Source organism: Fundulus heteroclitus, chromosome 9, assembly GCF_011125445.2.
Source record: "Fundulus heteroclitus isolate FHET01 chromosome 9, MU-UCD_Fhet_4.1, whole genome shotgun sequence".
In the NCBI taxonomy this organism is placed as follows: Eukaryota; Metazoa; Chordata; class Actinopteri; order Cyprinodontiformes; family Fundulidae; genus Fundulus; species Fundulus heteroclitus.
The window spans coordinates 1,400,762-1,417,054 of record NC_046369.1 but is presented as its reverse complement, the minus strand read 5'-3'; the positions used below and the strand labels follow the sequence as shown (position 1 = coordinate 1,417,054).

At 41.6% G+C, this 16,293-nt stretch overlaps 1 protein-coding gene across 6 annotated transcripts in view; it reads right to left on the bottom strand.

Moving 5' to 3' along the window:
- ptbp1b (polypyrimidine tract binding protein 1b) overlaps positions 1-16,293 on the bottom strand; it is a 34,138-nt gene that overhangs the window by 16,972 nt on the left and 873 nt on the right. Inside the window, exons 2-4 of one of the 6 annotated variants that reach the window (XM_021308680.2) lie at positions 9,433-9,466; positions 1,571-1,640; positions 1,222-1,394 (exon numbers count right to left, since the gene is read on the bottom strand). In XM_021308680.2, coding sequence (XP_021164355.2) covers positions 1,222-1,394; positions 1,571-1,640; positions 9,433-9,466 — 277 coding nt within the window. The remainder of the gene's footprint in view (positions 1-1,221; positions 1,395-1,570; positions 1,641-9,432; positions 9,467-16,293) is intronic. The other 5 variants (XM_012882671.3, XM_036140792.1, XM_036140793.1 and 2 more) reach the window with 5 other exon arrangements.

Below are 16,293 nucleotides of genomic sequence, written 5' to 3'. Positions count from 1 at the left end.
ATGCCTGATTTTAAAATTGATCTGAAAGTTTAATACAGCCGACACTAAGGCTACGTTCACACTGCAGCCTGAAGTGACCCAATTCTGATTTTTTTGCCCATATGCGACCTGGATCTGATCTTTTAATGACAGTCTGAACAGCACAGATCGGATTTTATCAAATGCGACCCAGGCCGCTTGGATATGTGGTCCTGAATCCGATACGTATCTGATTTTTTCTATTGTAACCTGTGTCTGTACGGCCGGGTCGCATTTATCCGACGTCACTGATACTCATCATTGATACGGTAACAAACACCTGTTGCAAGCCAATACAGCCCCATGGCGACGCGTTTAGCCCGCCGAAGATGTGTGTTTTTACGTTAGAGCACTAAAGAGAGCCGTTCGCAGACGCACATAAAGGTTGCCTTTGTCATTTGAAAATTGTGAATGAAGTCCGTATCAGTAAAGCCGCTCACATCACTATCCCACCATTCCTGGCTTCGACTCCGCACCCACACGTTTCTCTGTACGGACGTTACTGCCCCACAAAACGCCGTTGCCAAAAATTTGTCTCTTTCTTTTCGATCTTCTTTAAAAGATTGCGTCGGTAATGTGCTGGCTCCGGCTGGAGAAGAACTTAAGGAACGCAAGATACGCTGCAGCATTACGAACTATGTTTACTTCCGCAAACACTGAGCACGCCTCCTATGTGTGACGTCATCGCGTCCTCCTTCCATCCTGTAATTTACTGTCATTTTTAAAGCTGTATGCAAACGAAATTTAGTTTTGTACGCACTCTGTGCATGCAAAATGACAAATAAAGTTGTCTAAGTCCTCAAATGCGCATGCGGGACACTTAAGTTGCATGAATTCAGTTCACACAGGAGATCACATACAAGTCGCATATATTTGGAAATGTGAACGGACACGCAAAATAAAATCAGATTTCACAAAAAAAATCGGAATTGAGCATGAAGGCCTGCAGTGTGAACGTAGCCTAAATGTAAATGCAGAGTTTTTCTCCACTTTGATCAGGTGTTGGTTCCTACGTTTTCAGAGCAGAAATCTGCCACCTGGCTCCTATTTATAGTAACAAACAGTGAGAAACTGCCTGAAAGGCTGAAGCAGATCCATCCGCGGATGAACTGCGACGTCTCAGGAATGTGACCACGTAGCGCCGGCGGCGGCGTCCTAACGCAGAGAAAAGTGAAAACGCGTAGCTGAAGGTCAAAGGCGTACCTGGTTCTTGGCTTTCAGCAGCAGCAGGTTGGTGACGTCGCCGAACGGCAGGCCCAGGCTGATCACCTCGGCCTCGGTGATGTCGCCGGGCAGCTTGCGGATGTGGATGACCCGGGACGGCAGGCTGGGGCCTCTGACGTCACCTTTGAACTTCTTGCTGTCGTTGCCATTGGCTAGAAAGACGAGACATCAAAGGAAGACGTGATCTAGTCGGTCCTGGTATTCAGCACACGGGGATCTACAATTAGCACCTAGGCTGTTTACCAAAGGTTATTTGTGATAAATAAAAACCATCTAAAGAAAACTTTTTAGGCCAGTTATGATTAAAACAAAAAGATGAAGACGGCCCCTTCCTGACCTGTGGTGCTCATGATATACGGGCCGTTGGAGACGCTGGACAAAAGCTCGTCAGATCCTCTCTGGAAAACAGAAAATTAATCAGCAAACTTTGATCGGCCAAAAAATAATAATAAAAAAAAGTATAGTTTTAATAATGTATGATTAAAAGAAAGCAAACAGGAAAAATAAACATTTTGAATTAAATGAGCAGGATAAACACAGGTGTGCTAAAAAAAAAAAGGGCTGCTTGCCTACAATGTACACGCTGGTTGCTAGTTAGAAACCCATGATTTAATTTATATAAAGTGCTCAACATAAACTGGTTGTTCTAATAACCCAAAAATCTGTATAATCTGATTGAATTTAATTTTTTAAAGTGCCTTGAGATGATACGTGTCATTAATTGGTGCTATATAAATAAAATTGAATTAAGAAATATTTTCCATCACTACTTTTGCCGTGCTTTGTGTTCTGCCTTTGAAGGAGAAGATCCTTGTTTAAAAATTATCCACCACCAGGAGCCAAAATACAAAAGCTGTTTTTTTAATGAGCAAAAAAACAGATTTTTTTCCCCTCGTTAATTAATAAATAACTGAATTAAAAGACAGAAAAAGAAAAAAAACAACTGTTAGACTGCGACAGTGATGCAGTTTCACCAGTAGATGGCACTAATGAGACTCAGACAGATCTAAAAAGATCCTTCCATTTAAAATCCAGTGGGTAGAAACCGGGACGGTACGAACATCACCTGCTACCTGCAGACCCTCCTCTGAACCCCCCCCCCCCCCCCCCCCTCAGCGAGCAGGAGGCTTAAATTCCTGAACCGAGGAGCTTAATGAACAACAGATGCTGATAAGCGGGCAGCGCCTAAACCAGGGGTGTCCAAACTTTTTGGCACATGGGCCGAAATCATCAAGTCAGAGGTCCTCGAGGGCCACAAAATGAATAAATAAATAATGAATAAACAACCGAAAAATTATGTGATTTTTTTTTACCTGCTCTACAAAACATGATCATTTTATTTAACAAATTAGTCAGAAATTCAGCCAGAAAGGGACGTGTAAATCATTGTAGATCCAAAGTTAAAAGGGTTTTTGCTCATTTGTCTTATCAAAAGATGGTCATCCAGTTAGAACATTATTTTGGGCTTGATAAAAAACAAAGGGGAAAAATTTATTCTTTTTTATTTAGCAACTTAAGAATGGGATTTGGGTCAGCATTTCTTTGAAAACACTTGTTCTATTTAGCCAATTTTAATAAATGAATTCAAATCTAAATTAAACTAAAGTCTGAATTTGAGAAAATGTCCTTGGACAGATGTGGTCCTGTTTATTGAGAATTTAAATAGGATGTAAAAAGTGTGGTTATTAAAAATAATCACTCTCTGTTTTACCTAACATTTTAAAATTGCAAGATTTTCACCTGTCTATAATAATTTTGCCCTAATTAAGAATAAAAAGTTGTCATTTGCATCAGCCACCTGTGCTGGTGGACCAAATCTTTCTTAAAATGGAGTTTGAGGGCCACACAAAATCAGCACAGGGGCCGCAAATGGCCCCCGGGCCGCACTTTGGACACGCCTGGCCTAAACGGACCGAACCCTCCGCAGGACTCAGACCGGATCTATGGAGTTAAGCTGAAGGTTCCCTGCAGTTTCCCCAATAATTGATTAAACGGTAAACGTTAAACTGCAAATCTACACTGTTTGCATTTATTGAACAGATGTCAAAAAATATTTCGCCCACGATATGTGAATGTTTTTTATAGCTGCAACAGATCTCTCCAGGTACCGCCAGCCATCGGCTTTGGATCAAATCAGCCGTTTATGACCTCATTTTACCTTGAAACGAACTCCATGCGTTCCACTACTGCACACCAGTTTATTTCTCTCATTTATAAAATGTTTTTTGATGAAATATGGAGATAAAAATGGCTCAATTTACACCGTTTCCTTTGACTGTGGCTCTGACCGCCGTCGCCTCTTATAAAATATGTCAGATTGTGACCTCTGATCAAACCCAAGCAAGCAGCAGCTGGTAGAAAACAATTACTGGAGTCAGGAAACCACATTTAGAGAAACATATCAGCAAGTGAAAGAAAATTACAAACAGTTTGTCACCCTGGACATTAAATGACCTGAAGGCTACGTTTTTAACCGCTAAATGGTGAAACGGCACGAAAACGAGCGCCTCCAAGCGTCCCGACTGATAGGAAATTATAAAACTAGGAGCTGTCGCATAAAAGGTGGTTTAATTTTCTGTAATAATTTAAAGAACGCTGCTTAATATACGGTACAGGGAATATTATTGTCCTTCTGAGCAGGAAACATTTACATTATCAAAGGCATTTCTGTCTATTTTTGTTGTTCTTTTTCACTTTTGAGGCTTTAAACCAAGTTTTAAGCCACTGTGAGCGTTTTCACGGGAATTTTCTCTTAAAAAAAAAGCTGCTAAACTGAAGGGAATGTAACAGAACCAAGTTTAAACTGGATCTTTAGCCTCTTTATCAGCAGCAGCGTGTCAGAAAGACACCATTCCTTCCCGTTTTGTGACTGAATCTACAGAAAAACAAACAGCGACAGGCTCCAGATATCTGCTGGATGGACCATCAAGCATCATGCGGTGGAATCTGGATAGAAACGCAGCCAAAAGCCAGAGGGGAATAATTTTAAAAACATTCAGAAAGTCTGAAGAAACATGATTAATCAAAGATAAAGGGATGTTTGCTGCTGGGAAGGAAACGACATTCTCCTGCCGTCGTCGTTTCGTCTCTGATGAACCCGAACAGTTAACGTTTTTTTTCTTTTTTACCTGCTCAGATCTGGTTACCGACTCTCTCATGAATAATAAAAGCAGCAGAAACCTGAGCGCTGCTCTCCGCTGAGCCTTCCCATCTCCGTCTGACAGCTGCTGAGCGCCGGCCGGACCCCGCCCTCAGGCTGCGCTCCGACACAAAGGAGCCGCTGGGCGCCGCGCGGACTTCCACCTAGCCAGCCGGCTCTGATGACACCAGCGCCGCTCGCTGTGATGTCATCACCGCCGATGACGCTGCAGCTTCTCTCCGCCGCGCGATGGTTTCAGCCTAAATACGCCTGAACTGATGGAGCCAACGATAAAAGCTGATTTAAAACGGCTAAACGCCATCAAAGGACGCCATGTTGACTTCAGAGGTGGACCAAGATGAAGCCGCCTCATCGTATAAACCAATGTTTAGATGCGTTTGCTGATAAAACTGCTGGTTTCTAAATCAAACTGGCTCCTTTGTTGCCATACTTAGATAACTGAGCAAAGATTTGGGGAAACGGCAACAAAACGACATAAAAAAATACAAGAGTAATTAACGAGGCTCAGTCCCTGGACCCAACTGACCCACCCAATCAAAACTATAAGAACTTACTGACGTGGTTAAGCAACAAACAGCTCTCATCAGGTAAAATGCTAAAAACAAATAAATAAATAACCAGCTGCCAGGTAAAGGAAGGGGTTTCTGCTTTAAGAGGTTTGAGTTTCAACCAAACAGACGATCAGAAAAAACGGGGAAAGGTTTCTGTGGGGTGGAGCTCAAACAAAGTTCAAACATAAAACGCTTTAAAACCCGATATAAAATAATTATTATAGATTATTATGAGACATAATAATCATAATTACCATTTATATCAGGGCTGGACGATATAGAAAAAAAGCAGATCAATAAAATAGAAATCATATTGATTGACATCGATAATTTTACCATTTTTAAAAAAACAAAAGAAAGTGTGCTCTCTGAACTCTTTCAAGGGGGCGGAGCTTGGTTCCTGGGTCTGCGTTGTGATTGGTTGGGAGGATGTAATGACTGTTATATTAACCTACATGGCTAGAATGCAAAAGGAAGGAAAACTGTTAGTCTGTTGAACTTTTTATTGACCCGTTGTGTTCCATCATCGATATACGACTATCGTTCCATATATACTGTTATTGAATTATCCTTCAGTCCTAATTTATATTACTATATATCGTTTTGTATAACAAATGTTGCATTAAAAGAAGTAAAGCAGTAAAGACAAACGGAGACACAGTTTATTACAGTAAAAATCCCACTACTGATCAAACGCAGGAAGCTATCTTGGACTAGGACGTCCCCGTTTAAGAGGACCTGTCCCTGGCAGAAGCTGTCCCCGGAAACGTCCAGTGATGGTCAGAAAAAAAAGTCCCGACAAAGTAGAAGAGCTGAGCCGACCGCAACCATAAGGCTAACACCGAAGCTAACTGCTAAGCTAACCGCTAAGCTAACCGGATACGTAAACACACAAGAAGTGCGCATGTGCAGCCAGCAAGCGGAGACTCATAAGGAAAGAGTACGGACACTGGCGTAACGTGAGCGCGTCAGAATGATTGACATGTGGGACAACTTAGGCTACGTTCACACTGCAGGTCTTAATGCTCAATTCAGATTTTTTTGGGGAAATCGAATTTTTTTGCCGAAGTGTCCCGCATGCGCACTCGAGGACGCGATGACGTCACACGTAGCAAGCGTCCTCAGTGTTTGCGGAAGTAAACATGGATTATAATGCTGGCGCGCATTTTGCAGTCATTAATTTCTTTTCCAACCGGAGCTTTCCGTCTATTGACTGCTCTTCTCATTGTTGTCCGCCATGGGTGTTGTCTTTCCTTTGTCGAGTATATTATTATTATATTATTGTGGAAGTGAACATGGATGGTAATGCTGGTTTTTACAGACCTGCTCCCCACAGAGATCCCATTTTTAACCTCCTTTGTCTGAATACATAATGTAATGGCTACTTTCAGGATGGAAGGAAGATTTTAACCAATATTACAAAAATTGTTTCTGAACAGGATTACCAACTATAGCAGTCAGCCAGATACTGATTCAAGCAGTGGCTGCTCTGCTGTTCCAAACTAAAAGTTTAGGCAGTTTTAAAACAGGGTGTCACAAAAGAAAGCACTAAAGCTGGCCATATTTCCATTATTCAAGCTGTAAGCAGACCCACTTTGATTTTAGGACATTTTTCAGGACCATCTGAAGGCAAACCGACTATTCTTCACATTCAGACCTGCTGGGAATCTGTTTCCTGAAACCTGCAGCTTTTCTTTCTTTTGCGTGGATTATCAGCGGCGGCTGCAGAGCCCGAAGTGTTTCTCCGACAGAACCTGGTGTTGACAATCTGCGCGGCTTCAGATTACTCGCCCAAGGCCAGAGGAGGAACCAGGAGGGCTGCAATCATCAGAGGACACCTCCCCCGCTCATCCCATCACTGCCTGCTCCCAGCCGCTCCTCCAACGCTCTGCCTCCAGACACACAGGCCGCCATTACTGACCAGGAATGTGACTTCAGGCGTGGACACAGGTAAACGGTGTTAAGTTACAACGTCAACGACTCCAAAACAGGAAGTGATCCGTCACAAAACCAGCCAGAAACTCAAAGTCTCAAAAAAGATATGTTAAAAAGTAAAACAAAGCACAGCCCTTATTATTCCTGATATCATTTCTGATCTTTTATCTTCACTTAATTGAGATAATTTGGAGAAAGCAATAAAAAAATGAGGAAGAAAAAGAGCAGAGATCTTTAGGTCAAATAGAGAAAAATCTATTTTACTTTCTTTAAAAATTTAAACAAAATTCCCACCATTTTGGCTTCGTAAACACATCAACCAACAGCATGAACTCTGAACTCTGCAGCTTTTATAATAGTTTAATATAATCACATAACAGCTAGGCGCACATGACTGGATGCACAAATGGGAACAATGATGAACTAGTGAACGCAAATATTACATATCGATTAATTAAATATATGAAAGCTTCTGATTGGGTGGTTTATTTTTGTAATCCATCTGGCTTTATTTTGAACAATTAGCCCACAAACATGATATTGTTCTTCAAATCAGCAAAACCATTATAAAAGTAATCATTAAAATCTCAAAGATTACTTCATTATTATTCAGCGATCAGGCAAACGGTACCAGAACACCAGAAGAAGAACCAACGGATTCCAACACAGCTTTCTTTCTCAAGCTGTTATAACACTAAACTACAGTTAGGGCTATAAACTTTGTATGCTTTAGGTATTCATTTGTGTTTTTTGTTATGCAAGATAAAACAAATCACATTTAGCCGATGCAGCCACTCAACTACTGTGGAGTTGTTCTTGGTGTGCATTTGTCGTAGTTAAGCACCAAAAGAGAAAAGAAACTACAGGGTACCTGTTGTAGTGAGACATGAACATATTTTCTCATAAATCTATCCTTTCCCATTGTCACTTTAAACAGAAACACGGCACATCTGGGCTACTTCTGGCCGAAGCTACAGAGACATTCTGCACATTCACACCAAACGCTGCTGCAGGCACAGATGAAAACGCTACGAAATGTGAACATTTTCTCACTTAAAGGGTATTTTATTACTACAGCACCTTTAAAATGACTAGTTCCCTTCATTCTGATGTTTCTAGCATTGCTGTCTAAGATTGAGAATAAGTTACCAAGTGAGGACTCGTTTCCAGCAGATCAGCAGCTGTAACTGCTGCAACACGCTCAGGTATCCTTTATACGGCCCAATTAACTGCATACCTTTGAAATGTGTTCGATCAGTGCACTGCAGAGCAAAGTTCTGCTTTATGGGCTGCAGATGCGCTCATAAGGTGCCGAAGTAGAGGGCAATGGGACTTCTTCTCTAGTTTCTGGAAGGCTTTCCCTTCTCATCCAAAAAAAAAAAAACTTCAGGTCTCAACAGGGTTTAGAAATAACAGGCTTATAAGATTTAGTCAGAACAATCCCACAAACAGGAAGATCATGTCAGACTGCAGGTCTGCTGGTGGTTCCTAGAGTCTCTAAAAGTAGAATGGGAGGCAGATCCTTTAGCTATCACGCTCCTCTCCTGTGGAACCAACTCCCAGTTTTGGTCCGAGAGGCAGACACCCCGTCTACTTTTAAGACTCATCTTAAAAGCCCAATAATAATAATAATAATAATAATAATAATAATAATAATAATATATTGGGCTGTCCGTGAAGCTAATAGCAGCTAGCGCTAGCTTACAGCTCTTGTCTGGGTGGTTTACAACTTCACTGATGTACGTGAGATTTATGTTGCTCTCAAACATCCGTGTCGTACTGTTAGCTTAGCATGTAGCACCGTTATACTGATGGTCTAATTTAAGCGTAATTATACCGAAATACGCTAACGAGAACTTTTCGGGTTGGAGTTGGTGGATTGTTGTGCTAATTTACCCGATTCCACCTCCCCAGGTATGTTTCATGTTATTCAGCTGATTGTGGGTGCAGGTGTATAACTTAATAAGTTGCCTTACCAGATTAAATGTCAGCTTTTAGTCTTGGATTGTGTGAAATAAAGTTCTAAATAAACGCGACTTATGTTTTTTTCCTCTTTATGACGCATCTTATATTTCAGAGCGAAAAATACGTTACTTTGTGAAGCTTTGTCAGCTCTACGATACGAAGCTACGTTCACCTTACATCTAGTTTGCAGGAGGAAATCCGACAAACGTTTAGTGAAATAAAGTGAGATCCCTGATTAAGTTTTTTTTTTTTTTTTACAGCCCAGGGTTTAATGATCGGAGCGAGGGAGCAGGAGGGAGGCGCGGTCATCTACTTTGAGGGTGCTAAATGGTTTAAAGGCAGCGCTCTGGTCCTTTAGCCATGCTCAATTACCAGATTAATCCTCCAAGTTTTCCCCCGGAATGTGATTTAAGCGTTTGGACCAGGATCAGCAGAGCAGCTGCCACATTAATGAGAGTTTCCCGGGTTGTCCCCAGACGGCAGCGTCTCCGTCCTGTCCGGCGCTCGGAGTCGACCACAGCAGCAAACGAAGCAACAAACCAGGAGAGGAAGACAGGAGGAGGAAGCAGAGGTGCCTACCTTAGTACCAACTGTTATATCGTGGTGGACACTGCTGTGAAGAAAAGAAAGCATGTTAGGAGCAGCAGGGGGGGGGGGGGGGGGGGGGACTCAAAAACAAACAGCAAAAACCCAAAAAAAGAGGGGTGGAAATGAACAAGGTGAAAGAGGCGCTGAGAGAGGAGAGGCAGGGGGGACACCGAGGAGCCCAGCAGAGCAGAGCGGGTCAAACAAAGCGGGACTGCAGAACCTCCTGGGGTTCCGTCTGGAGCAGAAAATCCTTTAACCGGGCCGACATGTTGGAACAAAACCACCGCGGCTGCTTTGATCAGAACCTGCAGAGCGATTTATCTAAAAAAAGGGACCGTTAATAATGAATAAAAACAAGTTTCTGAGCTGCTCTGACCTGCAGAACTGTGTCTGCTCACACGGGTCAGAACTGCAGAACCAACCAGGCTGAACACAGGAAACGTCAGACTGGAAACGTCATGACCCGATATGAAAATAATCCCCTTTAAGGGTGCAGATAGATGCCGACGGGAGGGAAAGATGGTTCTGGTGAGCCCAATACGGAGGCGGCCGGGAAGTATTACTGGTGGATCTCTCTGTGTCTGAGGCAGACACCCCATCTACTTTTAAGACTAATCTTAAAACTTTCCTTTGTGACAAAGCTTCTAGTCAGAGTGGCTCATGTTACCCTGAGCTACCTCTATAGTTATGCTGCTATAGGCTTAGGCTGCTGGAGGACATCAGGGTCTATTTCTCTCTCTCTGCTGAGTTCTCCTACTACTCTCCAATCTGCATTGTTTGTTGTTATTTCAGCTTTTAACTTTTTGTTCTCTGTCATTTTTCTCTTCATAGAAGGTACACCTGGTCTGGCGTTCTGTTAGATGTGACATCATCCAGGGGAGGCAGATCATCCACTATTACCATCTAACATAGAAAGTACTCCTGGATCAATGCATGCTCGGTATGAGGGATTGCTGCAAAGCCATCAACAATGCAGACGACTGTCCACCGTGAGAGGAAACTTTCTGACCAACCTGGAGGATTTGATAAAATTTGACTTTGGAAAGAGCCTTGAGATGACATTTATCATGAATTGGCGCTATTTAAATAAAATTTAATAAATCAAAGCGGCTTTCTTTAAAACTCAAATGTTAAATATTCCTGTTATTGTTTCATTCTGGGCAGAAATCTGAAAACATCATCATAGTTTTACCAGAACTGGACTTTTCCAGACATGAGCAGAACCACGTGCTGGTTAATAATCGTTAATAAACAGAACCAGACGGTATTTAACCCTTAATGATAAACCGATATTAAACGTTACCATAACTAAATAAGACTTTGTTTAACCCGATCAAACGTGATGATCAGCGGTTTGCAGGATATTGACTTGTCGTTGCACGGCTTATCTCACCGCCTCATAAATGATGCAGATAAAACTGATGTTCACCTTTTTAGATTCATGGGACGGGGATTTTTTTAAATTATTGACATTTTTGACGGTTTCTGACGGGGGAGATTTCCACCGTTTCCGCTAAAGGCGTCTTTTTTTACAACCAACAGAAAAATAGAGAAATGTTAAACAGTATTTGAACTTAGTTATTTAATTTGACCGCTGTGCTTCTCTTTGTTTTAAAACAAAAAGCAACATAAATGTTTACATGCAATTAAGTTCTTACTCCTGCCATTGTAGGCTTTAAAAGTAGCAATTAGCTTATAAAACGTTACGACATTTTGCATAAAAACAACCGAGTGAAGGTCAATGGGATAAACAGACTTTGAATAAATGGGCTCTGAACAGTTTGTGGCTCCTCAGTTTCACAAACACGTAAAAGAACACAAACTCCTACATGTGGCGACATGTTTATAGCAGGAAATCCCAAAATGCCAATAGGGTGTTTTCAGCTGACGTCACGCTCACGAGACTACTCAGCGCGTCCGCCATATTGGGTGGCAGTCGTTTCGCACCGTTGACCTGCATTGTATGACGCCTTAGGCAGTATTGGAAGTGAACAATGGGGAAAACGTGTTTAATGGTTGGTTGCACGGCCCGTGGAGGTGGAGATCAACGCTCTTTCTATCGCCTACCAGCCGTAATAGTGAATCAGTGTGAAAAAAAAAAAAAACAGCTGTCTGAACAACGCCGTCACCTATGGCTGACACGGATATCCAGGTCCGATTTGGACGGTGTTAAGCTGGAATACGCCAGAGTCTGCGGTGCTCACTTTGTCACAGGTAATTAACTGTTAAGTATTTAAAACATATAAGAAGAATATATTAATAATAGGGCTTGGGCGTTTATGACTTATTACTTTCCACGGCTGTCGTGTTGACTGCCTCCGCCGCCTCTACTGCCTATGACTACCGCATACTGTACTCCCTCTCTCAGCCGTGTTTTAATTTGATTAATTTCACCTTAACTTGATTTCAACCATGGTAAACCGTTGCTGTATTGTGGGCTGTAACAGCGCAACACATGATCGCCATGGGAAAAACATAGAAACAGATTAATTTTCCACCGCTTTCCTGCCTGGAGGCGCAACCACGGAGAACAACTGTTAGCGATAACAAAGAGTCGTCGGCTCGCTTGGATCGCGGCTGTAAGTCGACCGAACATAACTTTCCACAGTATCCCGATGTCAATGAGAGTGTGTTCTAAACGTTTGAAACACATAGCAGCAAGTTAAAAGTACATTACATGCGCGAGTGGTTGTTAGCACTAACGGTTAGCATGTGCTAACCCGTCTGTACGCAGCTTACCTTTGAACGAGTTGCTGTGTTCCCACTGTTTGCTGGCTTTATGATCTGCAGCTCCTACCGGCGCCAATACGGTAAATACAACTTAATTTTGCACTGGTCATTGTTCTGCTTAAATAATTAAAGCCGCGAGCGGCGTCGATCGGCCCTGCAGCCAAGCGCCTTCGCGCACCGCCCGCCGCCGGCGGGCGGTTGCAACACATTTGCGTCGGATTGTTTACATTTTTACCATCTTATTAAAACTCACCCGTCCACGTATGATGGCGATTTCCTTGATGTACATAACCAGATGTGAACTGGTTGTGAGCCTCTAGATCCTTGTAAGCTCTCATTTCCTCAAGAGTGTGCAGAGGGTTTTCACCGAACACCAGGTAATGCACTATGTCGCCGTGCTCTACATTTGGCCAATCATCTGGATTACGGCTAAACAAGGCACCGTGGAGGGCATACGGGTCCATATGGTCGATCACGGAACATTTCCTCAGATATACGTCCTTATCTGGTCGCTCTAGCGTGCTGGCGTACTTATCCATTCGCGATACGATAATACGTGTAAGACAACTAGAGATAAGGAAGTGTGCCACCCAATATGGCGGACCGGAAGTTGGCCAGTGACGTCAGTGAAAACACCCTATTAAATGACCATTAGAGGCACCAGAGACGGTGAATGTGTGTTTGGTGCCCGTTAAACTTGCTCTGGTTGATAAACGGATCTCTAAAATTAATCAACGAGGTGTTAGAAGACGGTAACTTGGAGACCAAAATGCTTTAAAGGGAATTCTGAGGCGAAGCTGAGACGTGCAGAAGAATCTAGTTTCACTTTGTTTTCCTCCTCCTCTTCATTCAGCAGGAGTCTCAGGCTCCGTCTGGCCCAATTATTCCTGCCCAGTCAGGAAACGAGGTTTTTCCTCTTAAACTGAAAAATACTAAATGTTTTTTTCACTTTATTCTGCGTTTGCTTCATGATTGTTTGTTTTAAACAGGGTTGTCCAAACTTTCCTTCACATGGGCCAAAAATTTTATATATATATATATATATATATATTATATATTTATATATATATATATATATATATATAGATATATATAGATTTATAGATAGATATATATATATATATAGATTATATATATCTATATATATATATATATATATATATATATATAGATATATATATCTATATATATATATATATATATATATATCTATATATATATATATATATATATAAACTAAAATTGCCAAAAACATTCTGCTGTGACCTTTTTTTTAAAAAAAACTGCTCTACAAAATATATATTGGAAATATTTTACTTAAATTAGTCAGATTTTCTGTTGGAAAGAGAAAATGCAGATGGATTCAAAAACGATGCGGTCATCCAGTTTTCAAAATCTCTTGGAATCGATCTGTTTTTTATTTACACTTTTTTTTTTTTGCATATTCTCAGCAGTAAGAACAGCATCTGTGGTCAGTATTTATTTGAAATCACTACCTGTTTTAAAGCCATTTTAATAACCAAATAAAACCAGAGTTTGTGCATTAAAGCCATTGGATTGTTGTAGTCCCATTTGTGATTGATTAAAAGATACTTTGTCCTAATATTTTCAATTGAAATCAGATTTTAACTTGTCTGTAATCATTTTTCCCTAATTAAAAACTGGTGCTGGTGAAGCCACATCGTTTGACAAAATGCAGTTTGGGGGGGGGGGGGGGGGGCACACTGGACACCCCTGTTTTAAACAGATTACAAAACAGTCAAAAGCCACTGATTCAGCTGAAATCCAAACCTTTGACACCTAAAATATCTCTGTCTCTCGTCATAATTTGGGTTATTCATGGTTAGTTTCATCTCCCACTTCCTGGCAGCGGCCTCCGGGTTTTCGGTCAAAGCCGACCCGATCATCGTATCATCCACCTGGACTCCGCTTCGTCTGAAGTAACCACGCATCATGATGCTGCCAACACCGTGTTTCACTGTGGGCGTGGCGCTTTATAGCTAAACTCGCCTTTTGGGTTTGTGGCTCAAAGTTTAGGTTTGGTTCTCCTCCTGTAGAACTTTAGTAAAGCCTGGACGGCGCCTTAGGAAGACACGGCTTCTCTTTTAGCATCTTTAGTCCTTAGCACAGGCTAGGGCTGGCCAACAAGTCGATTTAATTGATTAATTAAAATTTACAGCTTACTAAGATTTAATTTTATATGTGCCAATCACTCTCCTGAACTTCCATTAAACGTTGCACTAGATCAGTCCTGAAAGGGTTAATTGTTTTGGTAATAGGATACCATGTTTTGGAAAATATATTGTTAAAAATACTCCAAAGAGGAAACCTTTTCACTTTAATTTATCCACTTACTCATTTTTTACGTTGAGGTGAAAGTGAGGCCTGTTCTTAGATGTTTAAACACAACTAGCAGCAAATATTTTAATTATTCACTAAGGCAGGGCCGCCATTTTGTTTTATAAGCATGTTTTAAAGCTCGTAATAAGCTGCATTTTAAATTCAGGTCAACGCCCAGATGAGAAAATGAAGTAAAAGTAAGGTTTTCCATTATTATTTCAGCAACCTGTCTTTAAAAAAACAAAATGTATGAAAATCGATTAATTGGATTCCGTAAGGAAGAAAAAACCTGAGATTTTATTTTTCAGCCATGTCGCCCAGCTCTGCTACAGGCAGCAGATTTCTGTCACATGTAGCAGAGAAATTCCTGCTTTTTCTTTAATGGCTGCTGCTGACGTCTGATTCACCGGCTGCTCCAACAAAGTATCAGGGTGTGCACACAGCCAGGTTGATGCAACGCTTTCTTTACATTTACACTACAAACAGATCCGATTGTTTCCCAGCTGAACGGCACAGGATGAATGTCACATTAAAAAAAGAGGGGGACGTTTCGATAATACCCCTAAAGCTCTCGCTTTTAAACACCATAAGCTCTTAGTGTTTTACCAGAGGTGTGTAAACTTTTAAGAGTCGCTGCAGGAGCCAAAGACATGTGAGAAACCGGCTGGTCGGGCTGAGGCTGGCGGAGCGTAAAGCGGCAGGAGGAAGAGCCTGCGGGGCGCGCAGGAGTCCTGACAGAGCTCAAACGTTCAGAAGCACTCTGAGGGATTTCTGTAGCTGACGTGACGAGGCGGCCGTCTCAACAGGAGGCGTTAACACTAAACGGCAACAAAGAGTTCAATCAGCGGAAAATAAATTCGTTTTAAACCGGCTAAACGTGGAACCGATGCGTTTCAGAGCGTGCCGGTTCAACCTGCTGCCTGCAGCGGCGGCGTTGGACCAGTCTGGGGATTTCTATTGGCTGATGCCGATATCTGGAAACAAGTACAAATTAACTTTATTTAACAATTACCTTTGGCCGGGAAATATCTACTGAATATCTGTGCTAAAATAACCCGGGTAAAGCAAAAACCTTTCCAAGCGGAGGTGACATGCGAGCTGTGGTTGTAGAAAACCCTGCAACCTCAATAATACTGCTAAATACTGCAGTGGTATATCTGTTGCAACAAATCCCCACTTCCCTTTTTTCCTCTCTTTCCTGTCTGTGCATCCATCTATCTGTGGCCTTCAGCATTTTGGGCAACGTCATTACTGTCTGGTGCCATGATATATTATATTAGCAATAAAAATGCAAGTTTATAACACTAGGGATAGATTAGCCAACAGTTATTTTACTCTAAACTGTCTTACAATATGAATATTACACACTGATATTGCGATATTTTGTAGCATTGAATGGATATTCCGCAGCGTTAGATCTTCTTCTTGCAAACACATCTTCCTGAAGACTCCCGACATCTGGTAGGAAATACGAGGCCCGGGCGCAACCGAGTTTATTTTTAGGTTTTTCAAAAAGATTTAATCGGCTTTTATCATTTATTTGGTTACTGGTTCACTGTGATATAAAGACATTCCCACCAGACACCTGATTTCTCCAAAGGAGTAAATATCGGCCCAATTTATCGGCTGGTCCTGCATCGGCTCTAGTAAAAAAAAAATAATAAAATAAAATAAAAAATTCACGTTCAATTGTTTGCCTTTAAACCTTTGAAAATAAAACAATCACTGGTACAGTTGGAGATTTAAGTTATAAGACATGTTTAGCGGCGTTTAGAACCTATG